This window comes from Halichondria panicea, chromosome 5 (assembly GCF_963675165.1).
Source record: "Halichondria panicea chromosome 5, odHalPani1.1, whole genome shotgun sequence".
Classification (NCBI taxonomy): Eukaryota; Metazoa; Porifera; class Demospongiae; order Suberitida; family Halichondriidae; genus Halichondria; species Halichondria panicea.
This window is the reverse complement of record NC_087381.1, coordinates 6,941,215-6,958,831: the sequence shown is the minus strand read 5'-3', so window position 1 is coordinate 6,958,831 and position 17,617 is coordinate 6,941,215. Positions and strand designations below refer to the sequence as shown.

General features: G+C 41.2%; 5 protein-coding genes across 7 annotated transcripts in view; 1 reads left to right on the top strand and 4 right to left on the bottom strand.

Moving 5' to 3' along the window:
• The window catches only part of LOC135335843 (uncharacterized), a gene marked incomplete in the record, with an annotated part of 743,773 nt that overhangs the window by 611,327 nt on the left and 114,829 nt on the right, over window positions 1-17,617 (bottom strand).
• The window catches only part of LOC135336007 (proline-serine-threonine phosphatase-interacting protein 1-like), a 54,747-nt gene that overhangs the window by 36,369 nt on the left and 761 nt on the right, over window positions 1-17,617 (bottom strand). The gene's annotated exons all lie outside the window — the stretch shown is intronic.
• LOC135335881 (uncharacterized) lies at window positions 891-12,147 on the top strand. 2 transcript variants are annotated; one of them, XM_064531536.1, is made up of 16 exons: window positions 899-919; window positions 993-1,106; window positions 1,276-1,577; window positions 2,108-2,209; window positions 3,693-3,941; window positions 4,300-4,392; window positions 4,532-4,738; window positions 4,858-4,962; window positions 5,121-5,225; window positions 5,288-5,389; window positions 5,438-5,542; window positions 8,422-10,649; window positions 10,715-10,783; window positions 11,009-11,060; window positions 11,252-11,593; window positions 11,989-12,147. In XM_064531536.1, the coding sequence occupies exons 2-16, from the start codon at window positions 1,102-1,104 to the stop codon at window positions 12,024-12,026; spliced, it is 4,104 nt and encodes a 1,367-aa protein (XP_064387606.1). In that variant the 5' UTR covers window positions 899-919; window positions 993-1,101; the 3' UTR covers window positions 12,027-12,147. The 2 variants fall into 2 exon arrangements, with proteins under 2 accessions (XP_064387605.1, XP_064387606.1); XM_064531535.1 differs by having other exon boundaries at window positions 891-1,106; window positions 11,989-12,146.
• LOC135336040 (voltage-dependent L-type calcium channel subunit beta-1-like) lies at window positions 12,184-14,566 on the bottom strand. 2 transcript variants are annotated; one of them, XM_064531810.1, is made up of 5 exons: window positions 14,440-14,566; window positions 13,947-14,069; window positions 13,656-13,841; window positions 12,753-13,007; window positions 12,184-12,570 (listed from the first exon to the last, which is right to left on the bottom strand). In XM_064531810.1, the coding sequence occupies exons 1-5, from the start codon at window positions 14,518-14,520 to the stop codon at window positions 12,355-12,357; spliced, it is 861 nt and encodes a 286-aa protein (XP_064387880.1). In that variant the 5' UTR covers window positions 14,521-14,566; the 3' UTR covers window positions 12,184-12,354. The 2 variants fall into 2 exon arrangements, with proteins under 2 accessions (XP_064387880.1, XP_064387881.1); XM_064531811.1 differs by lacking the exon at window positions 13,947-14,069 and having other exon boundaries at window positions 14,440-14,544.
• LOC135335975 (uncharacterized) lies at window positions 15,006-17,517 on the bottom strand. Its single transcript, XM_064531717.1, has 7 exons — window positions 17,389-17,517; window positions 16,652-17,296; window positions 16,494-16,570; window positions 16,221-16,440; window positions 15,793-16,167; window positions 15,647-15,739; window positions 15,006-15,399 (listed from the first exon to the last, which is right to left on the bottom strand). The coding sequence occupies exons 1-7, from the start codon at window positions 17,456-17,458 to the stop codon at window positions 15,182-15,184; spliced, it is 1,698 nt and encodes a 565-aa protein (XP_064387787.1). The 5' UTR covers window positions 17,459-17,517; the 3' UTR covers window positions 15,006-15,181.

Genomic DNA, 17,617 nt, shown 5'->3' with positions numbered 1-17,617 from the left:
ACATGCAACTAGAAAATAAGTTGCTGCCGAGGGAAACACTAAAAAAGGGGTGGAGACAAGAAATCTGGCGAGAGTATAATTATAACTCCAACCTTTTACATCATAATTATTATTGTATGGTTACGGTTACATTAATTTACGTAACACTGTTTTGAGCGACAAAATGGATACGATCTGTAACGATTTAGGGTGATCGTGACTCATTATTATATAGCTATACACTGTCTCATTTAGCCATTAACGCAGTCAGTCCATGATGGTACAAACAATTTGAGACTGAACAAAAATATATCTTCAAAGAATATATCTTCAAAGATAACGGCCACATGTCTTCCATCACTGAAATTATAGTGAGACTACATAATGATACGATGCCAGGTTTCAAATAGCAAGACTCTTTCGATTGTGAATTGTGAGTTTTCGCATAGGTTGCAACTAAAGCCTTGCAAATGTGATTGAGTGGGCAGTACGCCCTGTTTGGCAGGTTGGCTATTGTCTGAGAGAAGTCTATAGTCTATACCCACATCTATTTGCTAGCATAGCTGTGCAAGTATGTTGCAACTACAATTTTGGAGGTTTCATAGTTTATTATCCTTACAGAATTACTAAGTGACTCTCAGCAAATCCTCGCTATGTAGGACTCTTGTACTGCTGCAGTGCACAATAGACACTAGCCGTTCTTGTAGTATTTATTGTGTGTGTTACTGTAGAATCTAGTCTGTTTAACTCTTGTTGTGTTAATGATCTTTACCCAAACACATTCTGCTTGTTAGAAAAGAATATTGATACTTATTGCACACCTGTTGTTTGTGCCATTGCATGAATATCAACATGATCATGAATGTATTTACTGCAAGTCTGATCCATCCCTTTTGAGGCTGAGCCGTCACCATTATGAGGTGATCATCATTGGCACTTGGTATGAATTTGCTCACCAATCCTCCCCCTTGAGTCAACACACACTTTGTGAATCTATTGTGTATTAATTGCAGAAGTTGAGAGTTGTTACTATCACTAAAGCTGTGGCTGCTACTGATCGTATGCCAGCCTTGAGTAAGCTAGTGAGGTTACAGAGACATTGAAAGCAAGTAACTGTCTGAAATGAGGTTAGTGCATGACACCACTGTGCTGTTTATGTCAGCTATTAATATCAGTTGGCATGGTTACAGACACTTCACAGCTATTGTGTGTCGTATATTTTACCACAACATTATCACATGCACACCCAAACACTAACTAATCAATGATGGCTGAACTCATCTTATCTCCCCATAGTGACAACCTTGCTAAACAACTCTACTCGGCTAGTAATGGTGGTCGTGACCGAGAAGTGCTTGAGCTGCTACAGAGAGGAGCTCCACCCAACAACAGTAACTACTACACTAGAGTGTGTGATGGAGACACTCCACTACACAAGGCATGTGTTAAAAACCATCTCCGCAGTGTAGAACTACTCATCAAGTTTGGAGCCATTGTAACTGCTACACATTTCAGTGGTTGGACTCCCTTACACTCAGCATGTTACAACAACAGTGAGGCCATTGCTAAGCTGTTACTGGAGCACCACTGTCCCACAGGTGAGCCTGGGTGTTAGTCCAACTGTGTCAGTAGGTGTCTGTCATCTTGTACAGGTGTGTGGCAGTGCCGCCATTGTAGCTAGCAAAGATTCACAGTAGGTACATTTGAGAAGTCATTGCTAATTAATGGTGGCCACTATGTAACGTACTTACACACACTTATTAGCATGTTTCATGGTCTGGTAGGTACAGGGTTAAGTTGTCCCAACAAGTATAGCGGAAAAATTTGACACATTTTTAAAGTTTTGCGACTTAATTGAAGAATTATTGCAGATACAATCTTATACTGTTGATGACGTGTACGTACTACTATCTATTACATGCAAGCCATAATTATTGTAGACATTGGCGAATTTATAATCCCTTGTATACATTTAACTATACAAAGCATCCAAAATGTTATGTCATTGGTTTGACAATTTAATATTATTGTTTGTATGTTGTGTCAATGTACATGTCTGGGGAGTGATAGCACACAGTAAACCACATGTACTGTCAGTTCATGTGCTCCTGTTCAACCAACCATGTAGATATCAAGACCATGTGGGGATCGACTGCTGCTGATATGGCCAGAAGTGAGGGGCACCATGCCTTGGCTAACTATGTGGAGGGGTTCCAGCCTGGACCTAGAGGTGAGTTGGCCATCAGCTGTTGTACACAGTAGTCAGTAGGTATCTAGTGAGTTGTATGGTCAATACAGCTATAGATAAGTGGTTTCTGTGTGATGCCGTTCATGCACCTTCCATATGTGTTCAATCTCATACAGTTGAAACGTATTTGCAAATAATTTTATAGTGTAGTATGATTGGTCACAATGTCTAACTTTGCAATATTATGGGGCCGGGGTGATCAGTGCCAAAACCTCCAGTTCTTTTTATTTAGTACTAAAATTATTTGCATGGTAAAGTTCTACATACAAATGACACGCTCTCTCTTATTTGCATGTGAAGTTCTACATACAAATGATACTCTCATTTGCATGGTGAAGTTCTACATACAAATGACACGCTCTCTCTTGTTTGCATGGTGAAGTTCTACATATAAATGATACTCTTATTTGCATGGTGAAGTTCTACATACGATGAAAGTTCTACATACAAATGAGAAGTTCTACATACAAATAACGCTGCATGGCAAATGATAAGCTTTGTTAGTTTTACAATGACACTCTCATATATATTTGCATTAACTTGAAACCACTCCCTTTTTCATCTATAAGGAAGGGCTCGGATGAAAAAGGGAAGGTTGGAATACAATTAGAACAAACCACTATAAGTACATAATGTGTGGGTGTTTATTCAGCTTTGATCCCAGACCGTCAGAAATGTATTTTATACTCGAGGCTATATAGCAACAGAAATAGTACATGCGTGAGTGGTGGCACGCAAGTTGTTAGGACGTTAACATTGTGGGAGCGTGACATTCTTCACGCATGCCCCTATAGGACAACTGTAAATTTATAGTGGCATATTGAAGGAGGACACAATTAACATTATAGTATAGACGGACATTTTAATTAACATATCAACTACATGTTGGACACGCCCGCTCATGTGGCAATCCTTTTTGGTCACATAAGTGGGCGTGTCCAATAACGGAGTTAAAAAAAATTACTCTCTCCCCTGAGCCTTTTCTTAGGTGAAAAGGGGAGTAGCAAATGCGAGAGTATCATTTGTATGTAGAGCTTCACCATGCAAATGAGAGTATCATTTGTATGTAGAACTTCACCATGCAAATAAGAGAGAGCGCGTCATTTGTATGTAGAACTTCACCATGTAAATGAGAGTATCATTTGTATGTAGAACTTCACCATGCAAATAAGAGAGAGCGCGTCATTTGTATGTAGAACTTCACTATGCAAATGATTTTAGTACTAAATAAAAAGAGCTGGAGGTTTTGGCACTGATCACCGCCCATACAATATTTGAAGTTTACTTGTACATAGCCCTATCATCACTATCTCAGCTTGTGTGTACAACAGATGTATGCATCATGACTAGACAATGACAATGCCTCAGGGACTTATTTGTATGCCTTCTCAGCACACTCATATACTACATGAGTCCCTTTGGCTTCTAAATCTCATTGATACTTCCTTTTCTAACTATTATGTAGACCCTCTGTCCTCGTACCCAACACTGGAACAGCTGAGTCAGCTGGAATGTGACCAATGGCTTCAATTTGGTGTTCGCTTGGGATTGGGCAATGACCAGCTGGAAACCATAAAGAAGAGCCAACATCCCACAGCAGCAACTCTCCAGGCAGCCAAAATCAAGAATATTGACATGCAGTGGAAGGATATTGCGGAAGCTCTAGTGAGCATTGGAGAGTACAAGTTGGCAGAGAGTGTGTGCACTCAGCAAGGTCAGTAAATGATTGCTCCAGTAGACCGTATTACTAGAATATTTTGCTGATGAAAAACCTTTGCGAATGAGCCAAATTGGGGATAAAATTACCCTTTGTGATCGATCTACGTTCTGGCAAGGATCATGTGTATTCGATTTCTTCATCAGTACTATTTTAGGTTTTGCGATTTTAATTTGTTGCGAATTGATCAACCCTCGCAAAGTTTGCCTATGTTTGATTCTCGTATAGTAATACAGTACAAACATTCTTTTTGGCTTATGCGTATACTAGATCTAGAGTATTATAGACTCCAGATTGATCACAAGCTCGTAGGAAAGTGTATTTTATGTATGCTGTCCAATAATACCAACTGCAGGGGAAGGTGAGAGTGCTCTGTCAGTAAGTGCATTCTATGGCTGGCTGGACTGTGTCAAGCATCTTGTGGAAACTGTGGGCCTCAATCCAAAAGGTGAAAGTGGGTACCTCAAGAAAAATCAGCTTTGTATATTCTGGGCCAAACTAATGTTGAGTAATAAGGTCATGCAGTTACTCACACTATTATGATTATCATTGTATATCAACATAAAGTACAATTCTGTGGTTTGCAGGTACAGTCAACAAGGCTGGTGACACTCCACTCTATCTGGCCTGTGCTAATGGCCACTTGGACACTGTCAAGTATCTTGTGAACGAGCATCGTTGTGATCCAGGTACAGTCAACAAGGCTGGTGACACTCCACTCTCTCTGGCCTGTGCTAATGGCCACTTGGACACAGTCAAGTATCTTGTGAACGAGCATCATTGTGATCCTAGAAGTAAGTTATCATTGTACGTACGTACATGTGTATCGCACCAACTATAGCTTCATACATGAATGTGGAATGTTGTGGTATACCTAATGCTAACACAAACCAATGCATGTGTGCATGTACAGGTACAGTCAACAAGGCTGGTGACACTCCACTCTCTCTGGCCTGTGCCAATGGCCACTTGGACACTGTCAAGTACCTTGTGAACGAGCATCATTGTGATCCTAGAAGTAAGTTATCATTGTACATGCATGTGTACTACACCAAGTATATAATTTGTAGTTGTTGCATACATGTGGCAATCTTGAGTGTTGGGGCATACCTAGTGCTCGCCACTATACAAATGCACTATAATGAACCAATAATGCATGCATGTGGTCTTCCACAGAGCCAGTCAACAAGGCTGGTGACACTCCACTCTCTCTGGCCTACCAAACCAGACACTTAGAGACTATCAAATATCTTGCTCAAGAACATCAGTGTGACCCAAAATGTGCGTGTGCTGCAAAGTAAACTGTTAACTTTCTAGTGTCCACAATTTGCTTGTATCCACAGTTGCAGTGAATGAGGCTGGAGACACTCCTCTCTCCCTTGAGTGTTCCCATGGTAACCTGGATACAGTCAAGGCTCTCATCAACAAGCATGTTGATCCAAATAGTAAGTGTTCATCAGTGCTGTTACGTTGTTGATGGTGGTCTTCCACAGAGCCAGTCAACAAGGCTGGTGACACTCCACTCTCTCTGGCCTACCAAGGTGGACACTGGGAAGTTGTCAAGTATCTCGCCATCAGTCATCACTGTGATGCGAAAAGTAAATCTGTTTTCAGTGTTCAGGTTTTAGCCTATCGGTCTTCTGTACTGTATTAGTATGTTACTGATGCTCTTTATGGGTTCTGTACAATTGCATAGCCTCCTGTGTACCAGTATAGTGCTAATTATAGGACCCCTCTTGTTGTAGCCAAGCAAGACACGTATGTATACTAGTAGAGTTATGTAATGGTGACATAATTTGTGACTCATGCCATGTGACCGCAATACTATGAAAAGACCTCTCCCTAGCAACATCATGAGGTCAGAATTCACAAGGGTAGCACCTTGAGCTACTCTTTCACATAATTATATTACTATACCGTCTCCCTTTCTGTTAGCTTGTTTTCTTGGAACAAATGAAACATCTTGAAATCTATGCATGATGGAATGTTTTTTTTCTACTAATGAAATCCATTAATTAGTGGTGACATAAGTGCGGTATAAATAATTGACAAATTGTTGTACGTAGCTTTAAAAAATGTTTACTAAATTTGGTCATTTGCACATTTTTACTTGTTATGAAATTATGGTCTAATTATTCCCATTAACACGAGCCGTTTAATCTAAACTTATCCGTGTTCGTGTAAACGGGCCTAATCCGGGTTCTAGAGATGGGTTGGACTGGGTCAGAAGTGGTTTAGCTGTGAGCAAACAAAGTGCTAATTTTCTGAGATGTTATACATGTGTGAGTGTTCCTAGTAAGCTCCTATCAGCCACTGTTGGCTCAAATGCAATTAGTGGTCGTCTTTAATCAATAAAGGCGCCGCAAAAAATTTTAATTCTTTCTTGGTGAATAAATAGAACGGAAAAATACATGAGCTTCAAACTGGTGCTTATTTAAAGTGACGAAAATAGCTTTATAGTATGCATAAATAGCTGGACAACAGTGTCGTGGGGGTTTCGTAATCCCTTGCCATTTCCATCCTTCAAGTTGAGTGTATCCACTATTCGACAAACATGAGTTTGATGGATTAGGCGTGGTCTGTCAAAGCGTGCTTGTGCTTCCTCATAGTGCTCTCCGGACTTAGTTAGTCCATCGATGGTTCACTTAGCAGCATTGTCCTTTTGAGGGCATTCTCAAGATAGACCATCTTTTCTGCAGGTGCAACGTCAGTTCGGTCATGGATGGCCACACGGAATTGATCCCAAAAATACTTTCAATTCAGGACATTGCCATCAAAAGTAGGCACATCCAATTTTGGGAGTTTGGCTCCATGTGCTTTGTGCTTTGGGTTCTATGCTGGCCACATTAGCGTTGGCGATGGAGTGTCGTCGTTTCTTAATGGCCAGTGAGCATTGGAAAATTGTTTGTTCAACTTCATTTTGGGAACGTAGGATAGGATCTCCAGTGTCCAAGTCTACTAGACCTTTCAATTCAATCTTCAAATCCAAAATTTGTTCAGTATGCTGCTCGAGTATGCATTTGGCATCGGGATCATCGATATCCATACGGCATATGGTTCCTTCAACAGCATCTAGCTTCTCTTGCATGGCAAGGCGTCTATTTGTAAATCACGAGCTGGTGAAGGCATCAAGATTGAGATGAGTCGTTGAATGCGAATAGTTAGTTCACTAATAATGTCATCATGATCGTCTAAAGCATCTTGTTCCAGGGCTAAGGCTTCTCTCCGTCAGTGAGGTCAATGATTGCTAGCATGTGAATCTTGAACTCGGCATCGAGAACCTTAAGTTTGGTAGCCAAAGTCTGTGCCACACGTATGTTCTCCGTTAGACTCCACTTCAGTGATCTAGCCTATAATTTCGTTATAGAGTCACGCGTTACAGCTCTTCTCTTCCTGTGAGCTTCGATTAGCCATAGTTTAGGAATTCCGATGAGTATACAAGTATGATTGACGAACGTATAGCTTCACCATAATTATGGCAACTTCCAGAGAACTAACAGGCAACGATAAATCCTCCAAGTTGAGAAACAGGTTGCAAATTAGTTCACTAGGGTATCCGGTTCGAAGGACCAATGTTTATGTGATTTCTCTCTTGGATGCTAAGTAGCTACTACTGTACAGCCATTTTTACATAAGATATCAACCCATTATTTTTTACCATGAGGTAGTTCCTAAACTATGAATAATCGAAATACTGTATAAGTAACATTGAAGACCATTACCTATAAGGCTTACAACACATACAATACCCATAGAATGTTTTCACAGACAAAGTAGCGACTCCCAGCAACAAATGCATAACAATCGATTATCATGCGCATAGGCGTTTGACTCGTATTTTGTTTCAGTTTACTTAGATGAAAACTTCATATTTGCTTTGATAATTTGGAGAAGTATATAGTGCCACCACCATCACATGATTATCATGTTTGCATCCTTTTCCATATTTTTAATTCTACAAAATGAAAGCACCGCGGGTGCTGATACCTCGGTGGAGGTGCCAAAGCTACATAACCTAGCTCACATTGATTAACATTTGCTGCATGCAGAATCCAGAATCACAGGGAAAACTCAAGAACGAAGCTTTACTTAGCAAATCCACGAATTAAAATCCAAGAGAACATGACTAGAAGCCTATAGAAATTCTTACTTGCACTTCATTGATCCTTGAGCAGCTGTAGCAGTCACGGCTACACAGTAGTACAGACACACAGACACACAAACACACAAACACACACAAACACACTACCGTATACCTCACTTGCGCATGCGCACCGAGGAATTATCATTTCTTTGTAGTTTGCATTCATGAATGGAGGTCATGTTGAGTTAGCTGCAACCAATACCTTAGATACAGAGTCTGTTGGGATAAGGTTGGGTGGTATAATTATATATGTGGTATTATTATGGATTGACAAGTTTGCTATGGGTATACTTTTATATGCACTGACATTTTAACAAAACTTTTGTGTTCTAGGTGTCCTCTTGCTAGCAGTAAAGCAAAATCGAAATGCAATAGTTGAAGTTCTATTGGTAGAAAGCCATTGCGATCCGAATGTAACCGACAAAGAAGGCAAGACACCTCTCAATTTGTCCAACGACCCTGAGATCATAAAGCTCCTCTTGAAACATGGAGCCAAGGCTGCCAATGTCTACAAGGAACACAGCAAGCTCATCGGAAAGCTCTCCTCCGAGCGACCCCCACACCTTCCTCTGTCTGTGCTCATCATTGGTGATGGTGGCGTGGGGAAGAGCACTCTGTTGAAGTCCATTCTGAACCCAAAAGGGTTTTGGTCTTGGTTCCAAAAGGCAACACCTGTGGATGGTGTCGATGCGAGGACAGTGGGGATCATACCGTACGAAATATACACCAAAGAGTTTGGGAGAATCATCTACTTTGATTTTGCTGGCCAGAAAGAGTTTTACACGAGCCACTGTGCCATTCTGGAGAATGCTGTTCAAACCTCACCACCCATCATTATCCTCTGTGCTAAGCTTGTACAAAGTGAGCAGGCGATTATTGATTCCATGTATCGTTGGTTGACCCTCGTCCAAAACCAGTGCACCAATCTGAAAGGCAAAGCACACGTGATAGTAGTTGGTAGCCATGCCGACCAGGTGAAGGAAATGGGAGAAGATCCGCAAGCCAAAGAGAGCATCTTTGCCCCCATTATCAAGCAATTCCCAAAGTTTGAGTTCACGGAGTTCATTCCAATAGATTGCCGCTTTGCTAATTCAGATAACATGAATATCGTGAGAAAACAAATTCAGAAAAGCTCCGCTATTCTCCGCTCTCCAGAAACCATCAGCCTGAATGCTCACACCTTTTACATCTACCTTGCTGAGAACTTCAAAGAAGAACTTGCAGTTTCATTGAAAGTTGTTCAACAACGAATACATAGCGATCTAAAGCAAACACACGAGTCAGAGAAAATGACAGACATTCTTTCTTTCATTCCAACTACCCTCAACCGTCTAGTTGATATCTGTGCCCAGTTAAGCAAGGTGGGACTTCTGCTGTTTCTTCACAATGATTCCTCATATGAAAATTCCTTTCTGATTTGTGACTCTAAAACATTGCTCTCCGATGTCACTGGGACAGTATTTGCTCCTGAGCATTTTCGCCAGCACTGCAAACTCGCCTCAAGCACTGGAGTGGTACCTTTGTCCAAGTTTGAAGAAGCTTTCAATAACTACGACACTGAAATGCTGATTGCTTTCATGACACATTTAGAGCTGTGCTTTGAGATCAGAGACAAGCAAGTTCTGGAGTACATTCAGAAGATGGAGCCAGACTTAGATGACACTCGCTACCTCTTCTTTCCCGGGCTCATCAGGATAGAAACTCCCGAGCGTGTGTGGGAGGAAGACACTTCCATGAGCTACCACTTTGGATGGATACTCGAAACCTCTCAGAATACACATTTTTACGATCCTCGCTGCCTTCAAGTCCTCATTCTGAGGATAGTGTTCACATTTGGCCTTGCCCCTGCCCTGAGAGTACAGCATGATGTCCCTTCCTTGCAGAAATTCTGCTCCGTGTGGAAGAGTGGGATCTGCTGGTGCAACGATGATGGGATCACTGCACACCTCGAGCTTTGTAACAATAAATCTTTTACTATTAAAATACGATCTGAAGTTCTTACACCCGAGAGCCTTGCCCATCGCTCCAAGGTAGTCAGTAAAGTTCTCGAAACGGTGAAAGATGTTTGTCCCAATATTGTAGTTGTGGAATCACTGATCAATCCACAGGAAGTTGTCAATCATCCTCTAAAACCTTCCTCAGAGCTCACTCTGTTTAGTGTTAGAGATCTTGCTACAGCTGTCATCTCTCAAAAAGAAGCTGTGAAATCGGTTCATCGAGTTCTTTCTCTGAAACGTCTTCTCCAGTTTGAGCCGTACGCTGGTTTGGACCTCAACACTCTACAGTGTATTCACAGTAACAAGAATGTCATGAAAGATGGCAGAATTTCGAATATCTTCATTTCTCATTTTGCTCGTCAAATTTACGACCCTAACAGTATTCTCATGTACAGAAGAATCCTGAGCCAATCTCGAGCTTCCATTGTCAATATTCAGTCGGTCAGTCCAAGACAGGAGGTAGTTCAGACCCTTAAGACGTGGAGGAGGGAGACTGAGGGAACCTACAGCTGTCTGAGGGAGACTCTCAACAAGTACAGTGTCTTCACTGGAAGAAACCCTCTGGTGAGTGGAATTTACTTAAATGCTTTCATAACTTTACTAGTATACTGCTAATCATGCATATACAGGACCTAGCTGGTGTGGCTCATGATGATATTGATCCCTCTGTGTTTAGTATCCGTGGAGATGAGCAAATGGTGAGTAGTTGTATACGTTATACGTTGCGGGAGACAATCTGTCTCTTCAACTATATAGGCTAAGAACCACCTATTGAAATGTAAACTAATAGTCTGAAATGATGAATGCTTTGAGTGAAAGAAAAGCATGCGAGCCAGTGTGTACATAATTATACTGAATTTTCTATGCAGTAATCACAGAAGTGTGCATGAAACAATAATTACTGCATGTACTACTCTTCACAGGATCATGATACATTGAGAGAAGAGCACCAGATACCTTCTACCTCTACCTCAGGTATGACTTCAGAACTCCTTTAATATTTATTGTCAGCATCATTGTCAGCATTACCCCCTCATCATAATTATTGGACAATCACGCATACAACTGAAGCATGCAGAACTCATAGCGTGTGTGTCTGGCTACTTACATTGATGCTGTGTAAAATATTCATGTCTCTATAATATCAATGTTTGCTTTCTCCATAGGACTACCCGCTATTCAAGTCACGCTCCAAGAACTAATAAAGCAATACAGTCTGACTGACGAGCAACTCAATAGTAAAATAGAGTACTCTGATACTCCCAAACTGGCCTTATATTTCGATAATGTGGAACTTTATTCAAGTTCAATGAGGCTACCTCCTGCAGAAAAAGCCGATGTGAATATGTTATACCACAGAGAAGGAACTCAAACAGCCATGATGAAGTGTTTGAAAATCTGGAAACAACATAATCCTTATCAAACAACTTACAGAGCTCTACTGGATATCGTACTGGGATTGGGGAAAAGAGACACAGCTCATCAAATCTGTCAGCAATTGACCCCACGTAAGTACATGTACATGACATACGTGTCATGTGACAATCCCCCGGCCTCCCCTGAGCCCTCTGCTGAGTAGCTATTTAAAATTTGAATCATGCATAAATCACGCCATAGAAGAAATGTACCACACTGTGCAGGGCCGTAATGACCAGGTGTGCCGGGGGGAGGGGCCCATGGTTTCCATGATATAGAACTTCAATTATGTAACCGCTATCTTTCTCTTGTTTATAATTATAATAAGGTACAACTTTGATCTCAAAGAACATAACTATAACGGCCCTGTTTTATTAATAATTATAGATGTAATAGTATAATAGATGCGTGTACATTCACTTCCCTTCTGTAGACTGCATAACTAGGTATGAGAACCTGGTATACTGATTGTCTCCATATTGTACAGGAGGTGTGAGGGGTGTGGTCACTGGCTCGGACTCATGAACTGATTATATACACAAGCAAGCAACTGACGAAACTATATAATTATACATATTTGTTTTTTTCCCGACAAAGTTCATCATGAACACATGCATGTATTGCAGACTTAATTATTTTATCTAGAGAATAGTTATTCTCACTCAAGCTAATTATAAAATAACATGTTTTGAAATGATTGATGAAGTGATTTCTGTGAATGTACAACTAAACATACTGACATGATGAGAATACAAACATGCAAAATGTGTAAAATAAACACTAAAAGTGTCCATTGCTAAAACGTGTTACTTTCATAGTTCAAAGTACTACAGCCCACCCCCTAGCAACAGGGCTATGACACTCCTCCCCCTAGCAACATGACAGATCTGGTAGATGCCCAATAACTCTCCAGGAACAGCTCTAAATTGAGACAAGCGTCATCAACGTTGCTATCGGTGATAACGAGGGAGCAATTGCTAGAGTTGTCATAGAGATAGCGTGCATCCTCCACTTGTATCTGTTGATCTCTGGAGCTCTTTGTTAACTGTCGAATCAAGTTGTGGAGCACCTACAAGTGTGTGTGTGGGTGTGTGTGGGGTGGGCGGTAATCAATGGTATATAATTATAGCATTATATTGATGCGTAGGTTAAGGTTAAAGGTTTAGTGAAGGGTACTGACCAATCAGATTGCTACATTCTATACTAATTGAAAACATACACACAGATATTACTATGTGCTTGCTAACAAACCTTTTGTCTTGAAATCTTGACGTAAATGAACTGTGGATGCAGTTTAGTTCCCTCGAAATCTCCCGGGTAACTGGCGTCAGAGTCCAAGAGTACAAGGTTCATTGTAGAGGCAGCGGCAAATACATCTCCATCCAATAATCGTATTTCCTTAGCGGTCATACTGCGCACTGATTGGTCAGGTTTAATCGTTAGGAGGCGACCTGAGAATTTTTCGCGTATGTAACTGAGGAGTGGTTTGTGGAGAAGCCTCGTCAACTGTGTGTGTGTGTGTGGGCGTATGTGGGTGTGTGTGTGTGTATGGTGGAGGTAAACACTACAGTAGACTCTCGTTAATCTGGTCACCCTTGGGACCATGCAGCTTGGCCGGAATAGCGAGGTGGCCGTACTTCAGATAATTAGCCGCGGCTTAAAAACGACCTTACCTCGAATCTAATCACTGATTTGCAGTCCTTGTCTCGAGGATAATGAAAGATAATGAATCATTCTGCTCTCTATTTAAGTGTAATCCAATTTTATTTACTAAACCACACCCAAAACATCATATCCGGCCGTAATACACATATAAAATTACATTGAAAACGTTATTTGGGACAGCCAGCACTGGCCGGTAAACGGAATAGCGAGTGGCCGTACTTCAGGGTGAGTTTTGTGCAGTAAACATAGAGGTAGCATTCCGTACCAAACCAAATGGCCGGTATATCGAGGTGGCCGTACTTCAGAGAGCCGGAATAGCGAGAGCCTACTGTATATGTACACACAGTACAACAGTGATTTTTCAGCTGCCATAATTCATTAAAAAGAGACCTTCTAACCCCCACACCACACACCTCACACACACCACACCACACCACACACCTCACACACACCACACCCCCACACACACCACACCCCCACACCACACACCTCTGACTCCTTGCTGGTTGGCCCTAGCAACACGAGTGGTCTCATGACGGGTGCTTGCTGGTACACCTTCACACACTCATCACCAGCATCACTTCTCACACTCATCAGCTTGGCCTCGGAGGGTACAAAGGTCATTCCCGTCTCATGACCCACCACACGTCCTATCCACCAGTCAGCATTGTACGGCTGCAGGGTCAAAAGTAAAATATAGCGCCACTCGAAAATAATTGAATAAAATTAATTGCCATGTTAATAATTTTTGTACTATAGCTAGTCTCGGAAATAATGTACCATCTTGAAGTGTATGAAATCTCCGGATTGTAGTTGTGTAGTGTGTGAGGGGTGGGGAGGATTGTGCTCGGGGAGTGGGCGGTAGCTCACACACACACGACACGCGTGCTGTACACCAAGAGGCTGCATCAGGAGGGGGCGGATAAGAGGACACATGTACTAGCACACTGACACTACACATATGTGTATGTATGTATATGTATGTGTATGTATGTATATGTAAGTGTGTGTGTGTGGGTGTGTGTGTGTGTGTGTGTGTGTGTGTTATATAGCTTGACACTCTACTAAACTACTATCGTAGTAGAGGAAGAACTTGGAGAGAGATGTTAGAGTACAGGGAGATACGTACATGCAGATAGATCTAGTATACCTGACACAGCATTACTATCTACGTGTATCTATGGTACTATAATATGAAGCATCGAATAGTTCGATACAGCGAGTGATACAAACAATACAGGCATTGTATGATGGCTCTGAGGCATGGTCTCACGTGTGCTTTAGCCAGTGCATCCACAATCTCCTCTCTCTGAGCTTCTAGCTCGCTAACAGGTTCAGGAGTTCCAGTAGCCATAATATCAGTACAGTGTTGCTCTGAATCCGTTTGTGTAGCAGCCCCACCCACTTTCTACCGTTTATGATCGCCCTCGAACTAGTTGCCTCGATTACAGCCCGCAAAGCAGCAGTGATTGCTCCAGCCCCTCCCCTTATCGCAAGCTGGAGCTCTGTGGTTAGGGGCGCGGCGTGGCCAATTTAATACTATTCGATGACCATTGAAGAAAGAGTCGCAGTCAAAGGAACCTATATGGAGCTATGCTGACAAGTCGATTAGAAAAAAAGATGATTGATCGTCACATTTAATATGACTTTTTATTACGTTGTCAGGGATAAAACACATTATTTTATCATATTAAGACCGAGCTGGCCCCCTTAGCTGATAGTGACTACGACTAGTCTAGCAAGTGTATATAATACTTCCGTCGGATGATTATAATAATAAATTGTCAGACAGCTGGTTAACTTGATTAGCCGGCCTTTTATATACAGGAGACAATAATTAGTCACCAGCTCCATTCTCATGTAATATATACGCACATGGTTTCACTGAAATTGTTATGATGAGCATGCATGCATGTGTACAGTAACTTGGGAGTATATATATAAGGCATGCATAGCTCGCTGCATGTACATGATGTTTATATACAGTCTACACTTAGGTAGTTCAAACTTTGCGTTTACCGAGTCCCTATTTCAGCATACACAGGCTCCTTTGTCTGTTTGGTTTGTGTTGGCTGGGTGATCTCATCGTACAGATGGGGGTCACTGCTATCTTGAGAGTCAGCAGGCGGTTTGCCCGTCGTCTCATATGCTTCATTTCTTCTTAACTCAAGTACAAGAGAATATGCTTCGTTGGGATGAAGTTGAGGCATTTTTTTAGAAGTTGAACTTTGGCCTGTATAAAGATTGGATATCAAAAAACTCTATAATTATATACATGCAAGCAGCTTGGCAAGTAATTTGCAGATATAGCAGCTAACAATGTGCTCATGAATTAAGTACATGTATATACATAATCAAGGGCATTGCTTATCAAATTAGTCTCAGTTGCCATTGCAGTGCATGCATGCATGTGCATCTTAACAGACTAATTCACAGACTGATCATGAGGCGAGAGTATACATGCATAATGTGTATAATACCTGATCTTATGTAAATCTTCCAAAACAGTCCACAAATTACTGCTGATAAGCAAATTAGGCCAACTGCTCCCAAAGCACCCCCACCGACTGCGGCTGTGATTACATACACTTATAAGCTTATATACGAGCCAAAAGAGTGAGCTTACCTGCTATTATCAATGTTATCATGACATTGTTTGCTGGTGGGAGACTCACCCCTGTTGAGTTATTGTTAGCAGACTGTATTGTGAGTTTTATACTGTTTTCAAAACTATTTAGTTCCCAATCAGAAACAAGTAGAGATATCTTCCCACTAGTACTTGGTAGAGCTGATAAGTCAATACTTCCATTTGCATGGCATGGTGTTGAATGTATGGCTTCACACTCTTCACTAACGGGTAACATTCTTTGAAGGAGGATTTTTTTACCATTTTTTAATTGTATTGTACAGCCTTTAGTTGTTATGCCTCGGGCAAAATGACAAGTAACAAACAAGAAATCTCCTTTTCTTGAGGTACTCACACTCTGAAGGTCATACGTACCTATATATATTTAATACTAGTGAGCGCATGGAATGGAAAATAGTATAACGTACTGAAGTTAACTGGATGTAGTTGCAAGTGAGCGGTGGAAGTTATTCGATTGATGCCAATTGTGAACAGGCTGTTTTTTTGTAGACCTTTTATTTCAACATATAGATTATCGAATCCGTATAGTTGTGTGTGTATCGCCGACTCTGTTGAATTCAGTGTCGGACTGATGGTGACTTCGTAGACAAACCAGCACCTTTCAGTAGATGACGCGTTGTGTTTTGACTACGTGTATTACATGCATACACATAGGTGAAATTAAAATACTTTGAACACACCTGGTTGCGTGTGAAGAAGATGTCAAGAATAGTTGAATTGTCCTTGTCAAATTCGATCTCTACAACAAATCTGTCTCCTGTACATGTATAACATATAATTATATTGCAATGGGGCATGGCATCGATATGGATTAAATGAAGTATAATTATATATACACCTTCTAGTGGTACTTCAGCACTAGTGCTCCCACAGTTTTCAATCACAAGCTGTGCTGAGCTGTTGCTCTCTCCAACAATATTCCAGGCAGTTACCATCAACAAAAGATCCACATAATACTTTGGTAGAAACACTTGAGGTGTTGACGTATTGGTGCATTCAAGTGCAGGTACAGAGTTATTGAGTTTGGGCCATGAGCATACTGTGTAGCTCTCAATATCAGGCTCTACATTAGTAATGTTCAGCGTCGGTGGTTCCAACCATTCAACAAGACTGTGTGTTGTATTGTAACTGCTGTGTGTGAGATTAGACACCATGTCCAGCAAGCCTTGGATATAGTATTGAGCTGTTTCGTTAGACTCAGCCACTTGAAAACCTCCTGTTGTTTTGAATGCTTTACATTTGATCACTGCAATGTGCTTGTTGACTGGAATAGCTGGAATCAGTAACTCTGAGAGGAAGGATCGGTCTTGATGTAGCAAAAGTCTGGATTGTATTCGTCTGATGATTGTCACATTGTAATGGATGTCAGTCAATCCATCAATGATCCACCGAATGTTGTCACTATTTCTTGTAATGCAAGTAAATCGTGCGTATTCTTCAGAGTTGAGGTATGCATTGTAGATGAGTGCAGGTGAGGTAATTGCTGCATGTATATACATAGAGGAGATGACTATACAATTAGCTGACTATATATTATATTATTATTATACATGTACATGCTACCATATCACTCACTAGCTTCAAGTTCGGCTGAATTTGCTGTTACTACAAAACAAAATAGGCCTGCTAAATGTAAGAGATGCATCTCTTTCAGCGCTATCAGTTCATTAGTCTCATGAATTAGCCGCACCTCTCAGATAGAGGTCTTTCATGAGACTTTCAGAAAGGGAATCCGTGGGTGTGTGGGCGGTCATGTCTTAGTTGGGCGGAGTCCAACCAATTGCGTAGGTGGTTGGACTCCGCC

What these genes read in the sequence shown, in the direction of transcription:
- LOC135335881 (XM_064531536.1), top strand. An exon ending in CAAGCATGTTGATCCAAATA is followed by an intron (nt 5,390 to 5,437) that starts GTAAGTGTTCAT and finishes GGTCTTCCACAG; the next exon opens with AGCCAGTCAACAAGGCTGGT. An exon ending in TCCGTGGAGATGAGCAAATG is followed by an intron (nt 10,784 to 11,008) that starts GTGAGTAGTTGT and finishes TACTCTTCACAG; the next exon opens with GATCATGATACATTGAGAGA.
- LOC135336040 (XM_064531810.1), bottom strand. Translation starts at nt 14,520, where the DNA reads ATGGCTACTGGAACTCCTGAACCTGTTAGCGAGCTAGAAGCTCAGAGA. An exon ending in ATGCACTGGCTAAAGCACAC is followed by an intron (nt 14,070 to 14,439) that starts GTGAGACCATGC and finishes CTCCTGATGCAG; the next exon opens with CCTCTTGGTGTACAGCACGC. An exon ending in ATTTCATACACTTCAAGATG is followed by an intron (nt 13,842 to 13,946) that starts GTACATTATTTC and finishes TTGACCCTGCAG; the next exon opens with CCGTACAATGCTGACTGGTG.
- LOC135335975 (XM_064531717.1), bottom strand. Translation starts at nt 17,458, where the DNA reads ATGCATCTCTTACATTTAGCAGGCCTATTTTGTTTTGTAGTAACAGCA. An exon ending in TGCTGAAGTACCACTAGAAG is followed by an intron (nt 16,571 to 16,651) that starts GTGTATATATAA and finishes ATACATGTACAG; the next exon opens with GAGACAGATTTGTTGTAGAG. An exon ending in ACTACATCCAGTTAACTTCA is followed by an intron (nt 16,168 to 16,220) that starts GTACGTTATACT and finishes AAATATATATAG; the next exon opens with GTACGTATGACCTTCAGAGT.